Genomic DNA, 18,836 nt, shown 5'->3' on the forward strand with positions numbered 1-18,836 from the left:
TAATTAAAGATTATATGGAACCTGTTCCTTTTCATAATTGACTTACTTCTTCTTTAGGCAACAAGCCGTGCAGGCCGCAACAATGGCCGCCAGACCTATGAAAGCTGCGAGTATGACCAGCCAGGTGCCCGCTGAGGTCATCATACTCGCCGCAACCTGCAGCTTACGTACCGAACACAGTTCCACCTCACTCACACCGTACTCGACGTATGTATCGAATAGTTCTTGCTTCATTTGCTCGGAATGCATGAGCTTCTGCATTTCTTGCAGTGAGATTGCCGCACCGTTTTTGAACATTTGGAAACAGGAACTGGTCGCTGTGAAATCCAACGTGTAATCGGCACGTGTCAACACCTGTGTATCGAGTATATGCAACTCCAAGCCGAGTGGCTTCAGCTTCTGTTGAAGTTGCTCTTGGAAGGGTCGTATGATACCTTGTATCTCGGACGGTGGTCGGGCGAAAACGAATTTCAGCAAGGATTTGTCTCGTATAACGAAAATTTTCAAATTGTTGAAGGTGTGACGTTTCACACGCTCCGAATTGTTGGCGCGTATCTTCATCTGGAAGTAACCATCTACATAGTCGGAGAAAGAGCCACCTGTGCGCAGCTCGCCGGTTCGGTTGTTAAGTGTGAATAGATTCTTGAGAGGTCGCGAGTCGATCTTGCGCGTGCGCTTGTAGAATTGTGGTACGAAAGTGACATTGTCAATGGAGAATACTATCGGCGGTGCTTCGGCGTCAAGGTCAGTTGCGTGCACTGTGGTTATAACTGTATCGACTGGAACATTTATGCGTATGCCAATAGAGGCGTCCTTGTGGGTGAATTGCGGCAGATTATCGTCTATATCGATCACCTTGATTGTCAACTGCATGAGTGACAGATCATTGCGGTCGTACTCGTCGCCGACGAATGAGTGGTGGGGTTCACCAAGCTTCAAGCATTTCACCGTTAACGTATACGAGTCAACTGCTTCTCTATCAATTGGTCGGGTGGTTTTGATAATAGCTGCATTCTCCTCGGTGCGTTCGATGACGAATACATTCTCGTTATTTCCTTCTAATATCGAGTAATCTATAAGTGCATTAGCGCCGACATCTTCGTCAATGGCGCTAAAATTGCCGACAATCGTGCCTTCAGGCTCTTCCTCAAGTATGCTAAACGTCAGGGGTACAGCGTCCTTAAAAAAACAACATATGTAAATGTTAATTTAAAATAAACAAGTAAGTCCATTTATATCTAGGAATGTAAGGCTTACAATTTCACGCCCAAAATGGGGCACATGATCATCTACGTCTATCACTGATATTTGTAGTATTCGTGTTACCGACTGGCGTGGCTGACCGTCATCCGAGACCTCCAATATTATGTTATACAGGTCTTTTTCCTCACGGTCCAACGATTGCAGCGTCGTAATAAGTCCAGTCTTTTCGTCAATCGCAAAAGACTCCGCATCTGCTGTGTCTTCCAAAATCTTATAAGAAAGCATACCGGAGGGCGTATTGGGATTATCGGGATCACTCGCTATGACTTGGAATACGGGTGAACCGATTGCAGAGTTCTGAAGTGTAGAACAGAAGTAAACACTTGCCTAACTGAAAAATGAAAAAAAGATTGGCTCACCTCTGTCACATTGGCCATCTGACCCAATTTAGGTGCCACAAAGTATGGTATACCATCATTGGCGCTCACGTCGCCTATGTAAACAATGACAGGCACGTCGGTTGCCAACGACTCTTGCTTAGGCACTTGATTACCGTTATCCTGCGCCCTTATTACCAGTTCATATGGCTGTGAACGTCCCTTACCAGTCAGTTCTCGTTTAGTCTTCACTTCACCGCTAACTGTGTTGATCTTAAACAAATCCTTTGCATCGCCCTCATCCAGCAGTTCATAACGCACTTCACCACCTGGTCCATCATCAGGATCATTGGCGTATACTTTCAGAACAAATGCATCGGTGGGCGCATTCTCGGGTATGACACCCGTGTAGTTGTTTTGACTAAATTCCGGCGCATTGTCGTTGACATCTAACACATCAATGGTCAAGTCAACGGTGCTTTGTTTGGCGTCTGTCGGCCGCCCTGGAGAATCTTCAGCTTTTACTTGCAGATAAATGTGGGGCGTACGTTCTCGATCTACAGTTTGGTTCGTGGCAATAACTATTTCGCCGGTGGTGCTGTTAATTTCAAAGAGTTCGGCGTATTCGCCTTGTAACGAATAGACGATTTTGTGATATCCGAGTCGTCGATCGCGTTCATTGAGAGCGGCGTCTTTGTCAATCGCCCTAACGTGTGCCACTTTCTCCGGATGCATTTTATTTTCAATAATGGTTGCCTTATAACTGGACTCCTCGAATATAGGACTGTTGTCATTTACATTTTCTACAGTGATATTAACTCTGGTTATGGTGGAACGTTGACCATCGGCAGATGTAGCTTTAATTTGAAAGTCAAACTCTGTCTTTCCTGTTTCGAGTGCTTCGTAATCTAAACGTTTTTTCAGTATGATTTCCCCTGTATGCTCATTGATTTGAAAGTATTCCAGTTCGTCGGGTTCAACAAGTTGAAAGCTAGTGATGGCTGTCTGGGTAACGGGATCTTCGGCTTGAAGTATAAAAAGCGCACTGTCGATCGGCATTTCTTCCTTTAGCACAATATATATTACTGGTTTCGAACTTGTCCAGCCTTTGTTCTTAAACACGGGATTTGTATCTTTGAAAGATTGGACATAAAATGTAACTTCAGTCGTGTCGATTTGCCCTTCTGGGTCCACTTCGGCGTTGAGATCGCGTACTTGTACAGTGAATGTGATTACGGCTGCCACATCATGTCTCAACATGCTGTTTACAAATATTTCACCAGTTCCACTATCGATGCGAAAGGCTTCCTCCGGTTTGTAGCTACTACGATTCGCTATACTTACACCGGCTTTTGTGGTAGCTTTCACTGTACCGCTTATGCTGTACTCCAGTTTGGAGAAAAGATCTTTGTCAATAGCGCGTACTTTGAGCACACTCTCACCCACCTCAGTACGCTCAGATACGTAACCCGCATAGCTGGCGTGCTCGAACTTGGGTTTCTCGTCGTTTATGTCTTTGACGTTCACATACACTGTGGTGGTGGCAGTTTCCGGTATGGGTGTTCCAGCGTCCACAGCGTTTACAGTTATTTCGAAACTATCCATGTTGGCATCGCGATCGATATGCGCGTGTGGAGAAACGGTAATAAGACCAGAACTGGAAAAAAGTACAAAGAGCAAACGACAGCCATATTAAAAATGCGCTAAACACTTAACCACTCAATTTATCTTACATTTCATCGATTTCGAAATTATCGTTTGCTCCCACAATACGATATCTCAGAAGTTCGTCAAGTCCATCGGGATCATGTGCCGAAACCATGGTCACATTATAACCGGAAGGCGCATTTTCGGGTATTGAAACACGATAGCTAGGAGGTCCGAGCACGGGAACGTTTTCGACATTCTGGAAGTGTCCCTTGAATATTGGACGCTGATTACCACTGATACCAACTCGTATTAAGACGCGTGTCGTATTCGTTAGGGGTGGAATACCTGCAATGTATGACATTTTATTAGAAGTTACAGTGTTGAGGCACACAGTACTTACCGAAATCGGTAGCTGAGATTACGAGCTCGTACTCGCCACGCTCGGTGTCCATGGACTTTGCCACCTTATGTAGCGTTATCTCACCAGTGTCCTCATCGATTTGGAAGACGTTGCCTGAAATACTGTTCTCCGACACTATCGCATACTTAACACGTCCGCCACCCTGCGTCGGCCCATCATAATCATGAGCGCGTATGAAGAATTGGGGTTCGAAGCTCGCTGTGCCTTCGCGTATAATTCTGGTATACTCATCGCTTTCAAAAATTGGATAGTTGTCATTGACATCTAGCACGTCTACATATAGGATTGCATTGGACTCGAGGCCACCACCATCTTTGGCTACAATAGTCAAACTATAACTGTTTTGTTTTTCATAGTCTAATGGCTTTTGCACGTGAAAGCCGCCAGTGTTGGGGTTCACAAAAAAGTTATCGGAGCCAAAACCTTTCAACAAATAAGTGATTTTTCCAAATTCATTGGAGTCTTTATCCGTTGCCTTAAACACGCCGAACTCTTCATTCATTGTGGCATTTTCCGGAACGGCAAATCGGTAAGTATTTTGTTCAAATATGGGCGAATTGTCATTGATGTCTTGCAAATTAACTCGTACACTAGCTTTTGATTTCTCCTCCCCATTTACCGAAGCAACTAGCTCGAACTCGAATTGGCGCAGTGCAGCATCGTTAACGTCGTAATCGAGCTTAGTGGAGTTTAGAATGCGAACAACTACTGGTGTGCGACCCTGTGCTTCTTTGGGACTAACTGTGAATACACCTTTCGAGTTTTTGACATCCCTTAATGCCAACTCATAACGACTATTATCACCCAAATCACGATCATCTACAAACACCGACAAACCCGGCAACGCCATGCCTTTACCCAAATTCTCTGGTATAGAGATATTAAAGTAGTCTTCATTGAACTCTGGTATATGATCATCCACATCATTGACCACAATCGTTACACGCGTGGTTGAGTAGTCGTCTTGCGGTTGACCGTCGACCACCTCCGTGGCGCGTACATTGAACACATACACACCACCATTTTGCAATATCTCCGGATTCTCACGATCCAATGGCACATTTGTGGTTTTCAGTATGGCAGTACCTTCTTTGGGATCACCAAATGGCTCCAACTCGAAGTGGCCGAAATGCTCATCATCAAGCGAAAGGGTGATGTCACGTGGTATGCCAACGTCACCGTCAACTGCTTTAATGGTCAATACACTCACACCGGCCGGTGTGTTTTCCGCCACCGTGGCAGAGTATGGCGCACTCGTGAAGATCGGCGGTTGATCTTGCACGTCAACTACGTTGATCGAAACACTGGCGAATGAGGTCAGTCGGTTATCCAGAGCGCCATCGGACGCCGCCACAGTCATTATGTATGATGGACGGCTTTCGTAATCAAGCGGCTTTTTTAGCGTGACGCGCGCAGTGTAATTACCATCAGAGATACGTTCCGCACGCACATCGAACGTATCGCAAATATCATTCTCCTACGGGGTACACAAAAACAGGTTCAGTAAGTGAGTTGTTGTAATGTGCTTTTGATTTAATAACAATGAGTGCTACAATTGAACTAACCTGTACACATTTGATGGTCAAAATGGCATTGATGCCCTCATCACGATCGATGGCAATAATACGTGGTTTGATTTCCAATTCGCCGCCCACCGCCAGTGATTCGCTAACACTTGCCGAATAGGGACGCCCAATGAAGGTCGGATGGTTGTCGTTGAAATCGCGCACTGGTATTTCACGTCGCAATGAGATCGTGTTTGGTTCGGTGCCATAGATGCCCTCATCCGTTATGCTAATGATCACTTCAATGGTGTCTTGCGTTTCGCGATCAAGTTCTTGTCGTAGGCGCACAACACCGGTTTCACGGTCAACTGAGAACACTGGCCCAGATATGCTGTACTTCAAACGGCTGCCCTCCGGGTCGATACCTGAAACCAGAGCAAGCAAAACAATGAGTGGCGAACATGAGAATTGGGACATCAACTTAAGATTTTTTCTTAGATAAATGTTTATTAGTAAGGTGGAAGAATAGTATGTACTCGTTTATGAAAGATGGTAAGTAAATTTATTGTTTTCTTCTGTGAAAATATTTCGTTTGCCATGTGAACTTACAAAGTAAGTGGTAATAATTTATTAGATATCAGCTATCGCTTGTAGGCGATCACCAAATGGCTACGGTCCAGACAGGAAAATAGAACGGTTGCCGAACGGTTTAAAAATTACTCTTATGCATTCGATTAGTTTTCTGGCAATACTTGGTAATAGAGTAGCGCTTAACGGCATCAAAATACTCAATTATTATGAAAAGTAGAAATATAGTGATCTTCATCACACGGTTTCTGTGTGTAATAGATCATCTTATCGCAGCCGTCAATATGCTGAGTGTAACGAAACAATAAAGGAGGTTCAGAGAATGAAACTATTAAAACAGTAGAGTTCGAAAAAACGTATTCTGTGAAGACAAAAAAGCGAATCCGAAATCATGCTTTTTCCAAAGTTGTCAATACTTTATTTTTGCACACTGTTGTGACCACCCTAATGACTCACAAATACACAAGTCGTGCGAATTATGCTAATTTACGAATTTCCCACAACCTTGTTCACACTTTTATTGGCTGGAAACTCGTTGCTCCATATTTTCGTTGTCATTGTTCTACACTGGACTTATCGCCAGATTGCTGCCGTCACTTTGCCGTTGCGGGCGACTCAGCGGAAGTAGCGTGGAAATTATGCTACGCGTTGTACGGCAGTCAAAGTATAACTGCCGTCTTGGTTCCGTTCAGTTAAATTGAGATAACTTCAGTATAATTGATGGCTTCAGCTCATGCATCGCCACGAGAGTTCGTACCGTTGGAAAAATACACGTGGTTTGAGATAATGAACTTCATACTTGAAGGTGATAAAATAAATTGCGTTGGCTACTGATTTATTTTTAACTGTAAAAGAGAGTTTTCCTTATGAACCATTAGAGATGTGGATCATTTTAATGTTGATTTATTGCAGGTTATGAAGGGTGAATGACTATTTGTGGACTAAGTGCCTTGATTTGGGTAAAAGTGGTTTCATAAATTGGGTAGTCGAAAAAGTCTTCTCGTATTTTGTCAATAGATATCGTTGCAGTCGTATATCTCCAGTGCATAAATTTTTACTTCAAAGCATTCCTGCTCACGATTGCTGATCGGTTCGTGAGCTCCAAATCATCATCAGCATCGGCAGTAAGACCGCAAGAAATACAGTTATGGAGGCACTTAGTTGCAGAAGATTCACTTTAGTTTCAAAAAAGAAGCTCATTTTAACTCGAGTGAAAGATAAACATTTTTTATCATCGATGCTTAATCTGTAGGAATCTTCCAAGCCAAGCTTCGGTCAAGCTGTTCACGTTATTTTTTACAAATTTTGACAAATCGTAAATATGATTTTATAATCAGTGACATGCGCTGTCACACGAAATGTGTTAAGGTGAACTTATGCTCATATATCAAATAAAAATCAAACCCTAAACAATACATACAAACAAGTACATACACACGAGTTTGTAAGTGAGCCACATTGGATAGACAGAAATTATGCGATCATGAATCATGTTTCTTTCGGGGAGCAAACAAAAGAAAATGGAGCATGCGGTTTTTGATTATTTGTGACAACAAACACAACAAATGATCACAACGAAAACTGGTACAGCGATCAAGCTGAGGTGGGTTGTTGTTGCAACTGTCAAACCATGAACCGAACCTCAAAAGATTCCAAAGACCAAAGCAAGTACTGGCAAATTAGCCACGACGGAGTACAGAAAGCTTTTCGCCAACTTGCCGCACGGTGGAAGGAAGGCGCGGTATGACACAAGCCAAGCAAAGCACGAAGTGTGTGCGAGTGGAGGCGGTATGGTTGGCCAACTGCCATGCAACAACGTTGTAAACACCCTGTACGATGGCCGGTTTGAATGCTTCTACCTTTGCGGTACAAAGAAATTACCAAATAAATAATAAAATCCAACAACAACAACATGGCTAGACATAAATATACCGAGAGTGCAGAAAAACAACAATGTATAAGGCGAATGAATTTCTACGCGTTTCACACATTTTTCTCCGCGACGCTTTTCCCGCATGCAGCCAAATATTTACCAATAAATACAAATCCACATACATATATATATGTATGTATTCTATAAATGGGGTTATCTCGTGCCCGCCGCTTTTGGTGTGGATGCCCAAAAGCAGCCAGCAATGCAGCGTCTGTCAATGCAGTTGAGCCGGCAGTGGCGCGCTTCCTCTTATGGCCATGTCTCTCCATGCCGTCGTATAAAGCTAAATACACGTGTGCTTGCAGTGCTGCTCAGTTGTTTTGTATGATTTTGCGGACGAGTGCGAACAACTTTGTGGGCAATAACAGAGGCAACACTGCCAATCAGCACAGCCGCTGGCGTCCAACCAAGCGCCTAAGCGACTTGAAGGCTACTTTCTAATTATTTTCACTTTGCTTCCTCGCTTAATCGCCAGTTGGTTCATGGTTAATCTAATTGCTCTTCAATGAAAATAGATTTGTAAGCCCACTGAAGCAAGCTCTTCGTAACGTGTAATTATTAAGAGGTTTTTTACGAAATCAAAGTGCCCATGTAGCTGCTTAAATGTTTAATCAAGTTTTAGTGAAAGGAGAAATACTTCAAGTCCTACATATATAGCTAAAAGAGGGCTTCTTTTAAAAATAATTTTTCATTTCTGCTTTCTTCATTTGTTCCTTTGTTCCATAGGAACCCCACTCCTCGAATAAGAAAGATCGATTATTTTGCATGTCAAATTTTCATTTGCTTGATAAGGCATTAAATTCGAGACATATTAATTCTATATATTAGTATTCTATAATATATAATATATAATCCATTATATATGTATAAATGCGGAATTTTGGTTCCCCCCTTAATGATTTGAGCAGCCCTTGTTGTTATTTATATTTCAGAAAAAAAGTACGTGATCTTCCTTTACATGATCACAATTAAAAGTACTTTTTAGACCTCCATAAACATATGAAGGCTCATAACAGTACACTAATATTTTCGCATTTAATGTCCACATAAAACATCTTGACTCAACGTAATTTTGGAAACGCAGTATTGAACGTTGGTTACTTCAGCAGAATGAGGTAATCGAAACAGCCTCTAACAACCCATTCGCAAAATGGCTATAAACTAGTGTTATTAACACAAGAGCCAGTAAGATATCTTTGAAGTAATGGCTTCGAGGAAAAAAATTGCTAACAAAGTATTTTCGTATTCGACTACCCAATATAAGCCTGATCATCCAACCTAACATTAATTCCTTTCTCGAACAAGATATATGTAAGTATTTCCTTCAATATGGAAACAGTCATTTCTAAACCCTTTGCATAGAAGTAGAATTAGGTTATACATTGAAAACTTTAGGGATATTGCAAAACTATCAGTTATAACTAAACGTTTTGAAGTTACCGTTGCTGACCATATAACTTTTTCGATGTCTCCGTTAATTTCTTCTTCTCAGTATGGGTTTCGTAAAGGCAAATCTACTCTAACAAATTTACTTGAATTTGTAAACCATATATCAATCTCTCAACTCTCCTACATAAACTTTATCTGCTGGGCTTTCTATCAAGATTTCTCGAATGGGTATCTTCTAATCTTTATAATAGAACACAACGAGTGATATTTGAGAATGCTCTTTCAGATCCAACTAATGTCTCATCAAGTGTTGCACAAGGTAGTCAACTCGGTCCGTTTCTGTTCTTGTTATTTATTAACGATATCTCTTCTATAATAGAATTGTTAAATATTTTATTTTATACCGATGACGTAAAGCTTTTTAAATCCATATACCTAATTTGATGAAAGGTGTCTGCTGCAAACAGACAGAAAAAATTTGGTTGCTTGGTGCGATAGAATTGCCATTGAATCTCAAAAAATGTAAGACAATTTGCTATTCTCGTCGAACTGGGTTCCCCTCTCCTTATGTAATAAAATACTAGTGCAAGTTTTTATCTTTGTACATTTGTGAATTACTATGAATCCTATGCTTAATTTTAGTCTTCATATTGATGTCATAGTCTTGGAAGCAAAAGGAATTCTCAGTTTTGTTAAACGTTGGTATAAAGGATTTAGAGATCCGTATGTTACTAAAACACTTTTAAAACTTTGGTTAAACCTATATTTTAATATGGATCTGTTGTTTGGAAACATAATTACCAAATGCATTCTGACAAGTTAGAGTCGGTACAAAAAAAAATTTAATTTTGGTCTAGGGCATTTTCGCGTCGATTCGACGATAGGAGGGTAATCGTTGGGTTATATTAATAACATATGTGTTGCTTACTATGCATAATATTGAAAACGCAGTTGTATCTAAATTAGCGAGTACTCTAGTATTTCAACTTTTAATTTATGTTAAAATTAACGGGTTATATTATCTAGCTGCCAGCTAATAGTCGAGTAGCTTTCCTCATGCGTGGCCAACAACTAATAAGTTGTTAAGAATTTTGATTTCATGCTTAGCGAAGCATACTGCGAAATTCATAATTTACTGAATTTCCACCTCTCCATACAAGGCGCTTTATTATCATTACTTAAACTAATAATAACAAGCTTCAACTACATACAAGTACCTTGTGTGCATGTGCGCAAGTGAGGCCGTAAAATATAAATTTACACTTCGAAAAGGAAATGCGGCATTTGAAAAGATTTTGTGTCGACTCTCAACCATTCAGAACAGCTTGGAATTTTCCGACGTGTTTTAGAGTTTCTCTTAAAAATTCTGTTAATAAAATTTCTTGTCAAACAAATATACACGTGTATTTATGAATAGTCGGATACTACATCCATCTAATAAGTGACCACATAACATATGGATGTATAGTATGTTACATAACATTACTTTCGGAACATTTCTTTCAAACTCATACTTTACTTGAAGTTGGAGCCGTTAATTGTATGTAATAGTTTTTCACTCAGTGTACTTTTGCTCCAATTTCTTCTGGTAACCTCATATTTTCAACCGGTATTTCTTTTGTTCGTGTTGTTTCCACTGGTTTAACACAAATTGCGCACCTTCGTGTATTTGTTAGAAGAAAGTGTGAAGCATAATCATGAATAATATCTTCTAGCTTATTTGTAACATCTGATTTCTTGTTGTTGTACTTGATGTACTTGTATGTATAATTGTGCTCCGTTATGTACTTATATCCAGCAGTTATGCCGATATTACCGCTTAGTAAGTAAAAGATCGTGAGGAGAAATTACTTTAGAACCTGTAAATTACGTAGAGCATGAAGTAATCAACTTTTTATCAAATTGGCAAATTAAAATACAATATTTGAAGGAGATTTACGTATTATGCAAGATTATATTAGAATTGTATATGATCCATAAAATTTTTTCTACTACATAACAGATTGCATCGAGGGCCAAACAGCGACTTCTTATTGATTTTAATATACCTATGTATTTAGTAATTTTACTTTACTAATAAATAAAATGATCGAACTACATATGTTTGTTAGCGGCTTTAGACCTAATAATGCACCTCTGTGACTAATGGTATTGTGAACGACCACAACACGAGCGGGTGGGATAGATCCAGAGAGCTAAAGAGTGAAGCGAGACGCATATGCAGGCAAAAAAAGAAAGAGAACGAGATGCGTAAGTATGAAAAGCTTAAGAAGCTAGCCGGCAGGGATAATTCTCGAAAATTCTACGAAAAGATGCGGCGACTAACGAAAGGTTTCACGACCGGAGAACACTCTTGTTGGACCCAAAGGGGTGATCTAGCAGCTGATGTCCAGAGCATACTGAAGTTATGGAGGGAACACTTCTTCAGCCTGCAGAACGGCAGAGAAAGTGTTACATTTGGAGATGATGAAACCAATTTCCCAATCGATCAGGATGGAATAGATGTTCCATTGCCCGATGATGAAATTCGAATAGCAATTACCAGCCCGAAGAACAAAGGCAAAGTAGCTGCCTTTATGACGCGATTTCTGAATTTGGTATCCCCGCAAAACTAAAACGGCTGTGTAAACTGACGTTGAGCAATACCAAAAGTTTGTCAGGATCGGAAAGGACTTCTCTGAGCCGTTCAATACCAAGCAAGGTTTCAGACAAGAGCACTACCGATCGTATGACTTCTTTTACCCATTGCTGGAGAAAATAATACAGGCGAGAAGGTACAATCTTCTATAAGAGTATACAGTTGTTGGCGTTGGGTGATGATATTGATAATATTGTTCTCAACAACCACGCCATTAGTTCTGCTTTCTCTAGGTTGGATAAGGATCGCTTCCTTAATGGCTCTGGAGTGAACAAGGGCAAGACGAAATATCTTCTAACATCAAACAAACAGTCATCGCACTCGCGACTTGACTCCAACGTCGTTTGACAGTCATAACTTCGAAGTCGTAGATAATTTCGTCTATCTTGTAACAAGCATTAACACCAACAACAACGTCAATTTTGAAATCCAACGTCGAACAACTATTGCCCACAGGTGCTACTTTGGACTAAGTAAACAAATGAAAAAGTAAACCAAACTCTACAAGTCACTCATCATCCCGTCTTGCAGAGTGGAGGCATGGACAATAACATCTTTTGATGAGTCGGCCATAGGAGGGTCCGAAAGAAATGTTTTGCGTAAGATTTATGGCATTTTGCATATAGGCAACGGTGGAGCGGTGAGCTGTACGAGATATACGACGACATGGATATAGTTCAGCGAATCACGAGACAGCGGACTCTTAATGCACAATGACCAAACTCTACAAGTCACTCATCATCCCTTCTTGCAGAGTGGAAGAGAACACTCCAGATTTAAAGGTTTTCGATTCAGTACCCGCCCGTGGAAGCAGAGGACAAGGAAGACCTTCACTTCGTTTGAAAGATCAGGTGGAGAAGGACCTATCTACACATGGCATCTCGAATTGGCGCCAAATAGCGAAAATCAGAAACGACGGACTCGCTGTTGTTAATTCAGCTATAAGCGCGTAAACGATGTTTACGCCAGTAAAAAAGAAGAAGAAGAATCCACATAAGCTACACCGAATTAAACTACTTCTTAATTGGCGTAGACACCGCTTACGCGATTATAGCCGAGTTAACAACAGCGCGCCAGTCGTTAATCATATATAAATTTCAATTCAATGAATATATAACAATATCTAATATAATATCAGTATTTAATTGGATTTTTTTTGTCGAACTCATCCCTAGATTTACCTACAAATCGAATTCAATAATTTTCCCATAAATGTGGGAATTCTCATTGATATTTAAATGAGATGGCCCGATCTCGCACCCATTTGCATATGTACATATGTATGTATGTGATACACAGCAAGCACGTGGACACTCGTGCATGTGTATGTGATATATGGACGGAACTAACTGTACGTGCATTGTGACTTCAGACAATGAGGTGTCTGTCTATGTGTTAACATTAAATTTCATTGCATAATTATTTAATTTGCTGCTGGCTGATGGACGCGGCCGATTTGCACGCCTCGTTTAAGCACCGCTTGACACATTATGGCGCATTGAGACCATAATTATTACAATGTATACTATGAAATAGGCGTGTAAATGTGTCTTTATCCGGCGAGTCATCTACATATCTGTGGTGCTTCAGATAATGAAGACAACAAAGCTGATGTCTTTCTAAGGCAGCAATGAGAAAATACAAATTATACACCACTCACATGCCCACTGTGTGTGTGTGTGAGAGTGTGTGGTTGCGCAGCAATGCGGCAGTGGAGCACACCACGGCGACGTGACTTAATAAGCAAGTGACAAGCCGCCGGAGTGACGGAGCGCTAAACTGACAGCTTGACAAACTGGCAGAGCGACCGTGCGCCAGTGGCGGCACTACTCATTGCTCTCATTGTCCGAAGTAAACCACAAATGGGTGAGTGAGTGTGTGCGCACGCGCTGACGCACAACGCAGACAGCGAATCTGCCACCGGCTCCAGCCGCAGCCGCCGTGTGTGCGACTAACCTGCACTCCCTGCAGCTGAAATGGAAAGTGGAAAAGCTGACAAAACAAAGTAAAATAATGGAAAATGGAAAATATGTTAATAATAGGTAGAAAACACACCGCCGTTGCGCCGAGGCGGTTGTTAAGATAAAATGTGCGATGGAGTCAGCGAGACACAAATAAGTAAACAGAAACCGGCTGCAAAGGAAGTGTGTTGATGAATTAATTTGCGGCAACAGGTTGTTTGTGTAGCTATGATGCAACAAATGAAAAAGTATATAAAATAAAGGAGGAACGCCATAAAAATTCGCAGCCAAATATGTAATTGAAATAAGCTTCCACAAGTTGCATTTTCCCAGGCTTTAGACATTTTTGTTAACATACATTGGTATTTACCATATATGTATGTATATATAGTGAGGCTTGTTAAAGTAATGCGAATGGTAGTTGGCATTATTTTGATCTGAAGAGCAACCATTTATACAAATGCTGGTAGTCGAAAAAGTCTTTTCGTATTTTGTCAATAGATGTCGTTCCAGTCGTATATCTCCAGCGCTACCAATCACATTGTGTCATGCCATACAGTGTTGGAAAGGTGAGATTTTAAGCTTCATTTCTCAAAAAAAAAATTAAATTTGAACAACGAAAGATTACCACTTATTTGAAAGGTGTTAAGACAACTTGGAATATGTGTTCATTCTACCCTTCCCCACTACCTACTCAACGATTTTCGATTTTCCCACAGTAGCTGGCTAACATAAAGAACTACAATTAATGTTTTTGTTCCAAATCAGCAATCAGCATTCTAATAAATATACATGAGTTCGCTACCAATACCATTGTATATGTATGTATGTGTATGTACGTGTGCTAATTAAAATGCACCTTGCAACGCAACAGAACGCTGCGCTTGCTTGCCGTAATCAGCGGCAGTAAAAATGCAATGCGGCAAGCTCTCACATTACGAGTTAGTAATTCGACAATGTGCCATGTATGTGTCTGTTTGTGTGCGATTATGTAAATATGTAAATGCGCTTGCGCATTCGAAGGTATTTTTTTATGTGGAAAAGAAGTTTACGCAAATATTTTGCATGCTTCTTTCGCAAATGGTTTTTATACTCTTGCAACCTGTTGCTACCGAGTATAATAGTTTTTTTTTATCCTAATAGTTGTACGTATCAACTAAAACTAAGCGAGATAGATATAGTGTTAAAAATATATATTATATATAAACGAGCAGGATGACGAGACGAGTTAAAATCCCGGTCACTGTCTGTCTGTCCGTCTATGCAAGCTGTAACTTGAGTAAAAATTGAGATATCCTAATGAAATTTAGTTCGCGTGTTCCTTAGAAAAAAAGTAAGGACGAGCTCGTAAATAGGCGTAATCGGATCCCTGAAACGCCCACAAAACGCCAAAGATACCAAATACCATAACTAAGCACAAAATTAAGATATTAAACTTTAACTTGGCACTGGCAATCGCAGATGCAAGAGGTATCTGTGGAAAAAAAATTTTGTAAAAGTGGGCATGACTACGCCGCTAATAAGTTAAATGTACATATCTCTTAAGCCACTAAAGACATAATAATCAAATTCGTCCAGCACAAATACTATAAGAACTCCCATCGACAATGTAAAAAGCGATGAAAGCGATAACGGTACTGTTAAAAACTACTAAAATCGAGATAAACTAAACAGCAACTAAACACGCCAGAGACGTTAAATTTTGCCCCCGAGATGGTATGACAGAGTGTTATGAGAGCCGGTGCTAAAAACGGACAATGGGCGTGGCACCGGCCATTTTTGGGTTAAATAACATATCTTTCGACCTGCCCAATCGATTTCAACAAAATTTTGTACATGGCATTACTTTGATATTCCAATGCTAGGGTGTAAGAAGAGACGAAAAGGGACTACATCCACGCCTACTTTCCATATAACACAATTTTAAAATCCACTTGCAACTTTGAGCACACAAATCAAATTGGTTGCCATTTTTCTTATAACGGTGCATATTTGTGCCTAGAAAAAAATAAAATCGGGTGAATGCCCGTCACAGACCCCATATAACCAACAAGCCTTATGTGCTTGAAGGTACTGGCTTTAATTCTTGCAAGTCATTAGAGTATAAAACGTTCGATATCTCTCGAACTTAGCCCTTCCTTATGTGCTTTATACTTGTTGCTGTATTTCATAACTTTTGTACGGTAGTTGTTGCAGATTAGTTCTATTTTGAAACCTGCTTACAAAGCCGTAATTGTAAATAATCCGCATAGTTGCGCCACCGCCTGGGATTGACACACTTTGATTTCTAAATACTTACATACATACTTAGAAACACTAAAATGTCGGTACTTTTATTAAATATTTTTTTCTTCTTAAGAAAGAATCATTAAAATTGAATGTAAGTCTCCTTTTGAGTTCAATGACTTCGAAGTGTCTCGTTGCTTCAAGTAAAATTGCTCTCTTGGAGCAGCATTTTTAATTGCTGACCCATTGGCTCTTTACCAACTAACTCTGACTTTATTTCATTGAACTAAACTGCTCAGCTTTTTAGTGATCGCAGTGTTGCGTTATGAGGCCCCTAAAATCCCAAGTGAAGTCAAAAAAAAAAATTTGCGAAAAATTTCTTTTCAAAGATTTTGCTGAAAGAGTTGCTCTTAATGGCGGTAAAGGTTCGAAGGCTTATATTTTATCAGTTCGTGTGCATATAACATTATTGAAAACTAACAATCTTCTCAACAATATCTCCATGAGAAATTTTTACATAGCTTAATAACGTCAGAAACACTAAATTTTACGGAAGAAATGGCAGGAGGAAGCTGCACCCAGGCCTTTTTTTTTTAAATTGAAAATGGACGTGGCGTCACCCCCTTATGGACCAAAAACCATATCTCAGAAACTACTGGACCGATTTCAATGAAATTTGGTATATAATATGTTCTTAACACCCTGATGACATGTACGAAATATGGGTGAAATCGGTTCACAACCACGCCTTCTTCCAATATAACGCTATTTTGAATTCCATTTGATGCCTTCTCTCTATAATATATACATAAGTACATTAGGAACCATTGACGATAGCGGAATAAAACTTTACACAAATACGGTATTTGAAAAATATGTAAATGACGGATAATGAAATCTCGATTATCACTTTATCATGCGAGAGTATAAAATGTTCGGTGACACCCGAACTTAGCCCTTCCTTACCTGTTATTTAATAAAATTGATTTAAGAAAGAAAATTTCTCAACGATATGGCTTTCTTCTCTCTCTAATTGCTAACATATTGTCTCTTTACGTATTATAACATGATATCTTTAAGCAACGGCTTAAACAACCAACTAACCCTGACTTCAATTCATTGAACTGAACTGCTCACTGCTCTTTTTAATGTTCACAAGGTTGCGTTATGAGCCCATTAAAATCCCAAGTGAACTTAACGAAATATTGTTTGAGCAAAATTTGTTTACACAGATTTTGTAGAAAGAGTTGCTCTTAATCGCGATAAAGGATTAAAACTTTATAGGCACCAAAATGCGTTGGAATATGGTTTATTTTTTAAAAGTTTTTTGGAGTATAATTTTATTGAAAGCTAACAATCCTTCTCAGCAATATCTCGTTAGTCTGTTAACGCACTTTTAGTGATTTTCAACATAACCTTTGTATGGGAGGTGGGCGTGGTTATTATCCGATTTCTCCCATTTTTAAACTGTATATGGAAATGCCTGAAGGAAACGACTCTGTAGAGTTTGGTTGACATAGCTATAGTAGTTTCCGAGATATGTAAAAAAAACTTAGTAGGGGGCGGGGCCACGCCCACTTTTCCAAAAAAATTACGTCCAAATATGTCCCTCCCTATTGCGATCCTTTGTGCCAAATTTCACTTTAATATCTTTATTTATGGCTTAGTTATGACACTTATAGGTTTTCGGTTTTCGCCATTTTGTGGGCGTGGCAGTTGGCCGATTTTACCCATCTTCGAACTTAACCTTCTTATGGAGCCAAGAAATACGTGTACCAAGTTTCATCATGATATCTCAATTTTTACTCAAGTTACAGCTTGTACGGACGAGACGGACATGACAGACGAACGACAGACGGACGGACGACCAGATGGACGGACAGACGGACGGACAGACGGACGGACGGACAGACAGACATCCGGATTTCGACTCTACTCGTCACACCCTGATCACTTTGGTATATATAACCCTATATCTGACTCTTTTAGTTTTAGGACTTACAAACAACCGTTATGTGAACAAAACTATAATACTCTCCTTAGCAACTTTGTTGCGAGAGTATAAAAACTTTAAATAGGTAAGAACTTTAAACTTTTTAAGCTTTAACCATTCGCATATGTCGCCGAACAATTCCTAAACTAGTTAAAATCGTTCAATCTTCAACATGATGACGCTATTAACACATAATGGCACTGTGACAGATTTTCGTTTCGTCACTCAACTCCGTTGCAGTCATTTGACACCGCTAAGGCGCTGAGAACGTTTAAATAAAAAGTTAATTTTAGAAACTATTTGCGAAATGTTTACTAATGTGTATATTTTCTGATACACAATCACGTAATTTATTTCACTTCCAGAAATTCCGAATTGCAAAAATTTTCACATTATTTAATTTTAAGTTTTTTACCTCAATATTATTACAAAACCACATAAAAAGAGTAGTTCCAACAATTACGTTTAAACATTAATTGTCAAGCTCTATTTGCAAGCAGCAGCCGCTGTGTGTGTGTGTATGTGTCAGCTTTGTGTGTGCTGTGCGAGTACTTACTTCACATAACTCACGGAATTAGATCTCAAAATATCGCTGAGTTTGTGAGTTTGCTTTGAATTTTGCGTCGGTCCAACTCCCAAACTGGTTTATTTAATTTTTGTTTTTTTTTTTTTTTGTTTTTTTTTTATTTATTATTTTGTTATTGCATTTGGTGCACCTACACGATTAACCTTGTGGCGCTACGTTTATTTTACTGGAGTGACTTTTATGCACAAGTAACACACACATCCACACATACATACTTGCTTATATTGAATTTTTATGCGCTCTTGGCTTAAATCCGAGCTCACAATCAATTTGGCAAATATGATTTATTTTAAGGAGTGCTCTGAAATTAATCACTATTTGTTCGTGAAAGTTTTTCTGGTGTAAATAATTTGAAATGGTCTTGTT

General features: G+C 39.7%; 1 protein-coding gene across 1 annotated transcript in view; it reads right to left on the reverse strand.

Annotated features, from left to right (window-relative positions):
• Window positions 1–18,836, reverse strand: part of LOC120777896 (cadherin-23) — a 28,195-nt gene that overhangs the window by 528 nt on the left and 8,831 nt on the right. Inside the window, exons 3-8 of the mRNA XM_040109467.1 lie at window positions 5,217–5,581; window positions 3,631–5,128; window positions 3,314–3,575; window positions 1,623–3,237; window positions 1,258–1,560; window positions 47–1,179 (exon numbers count right to left, since the gene is read on the reverse strand). Coding sequence (XP_039965401.1) covers window positions 47–1,179; window positions 1,258–1,560; window positions 1,623–3,237; window positions 3,314–3,575; window positions 3,631–5,128; window positions 5,217–5,581 — 5,176 coding nt within the window. The remainder of the gene's footprint in view (window positions 1–46; window positions 1,180–1,257; window positions 1,561–1,622; window positions 3,238–3,313; window positions 3,576–3,630; window positions 5,129–5,216; window positions 5,582–18,836) is intronic.

This window comes from Bactrocera tryoni, chromosome 5 (genome assembly GCF_016617805.1).
Source record: "Bactrocera tryoni isolate S06 chromosome 5, CSIRO_BtryS06_freeze2, whole genome shotgun sequence".
In the NCBI taxonomy this organism is placed as follows: Eukaryota; Metazoa; Arthropoda; class Insecta; order Diptera; family Tephritidae; genus Bactrocera; species Bactrocera tryoni.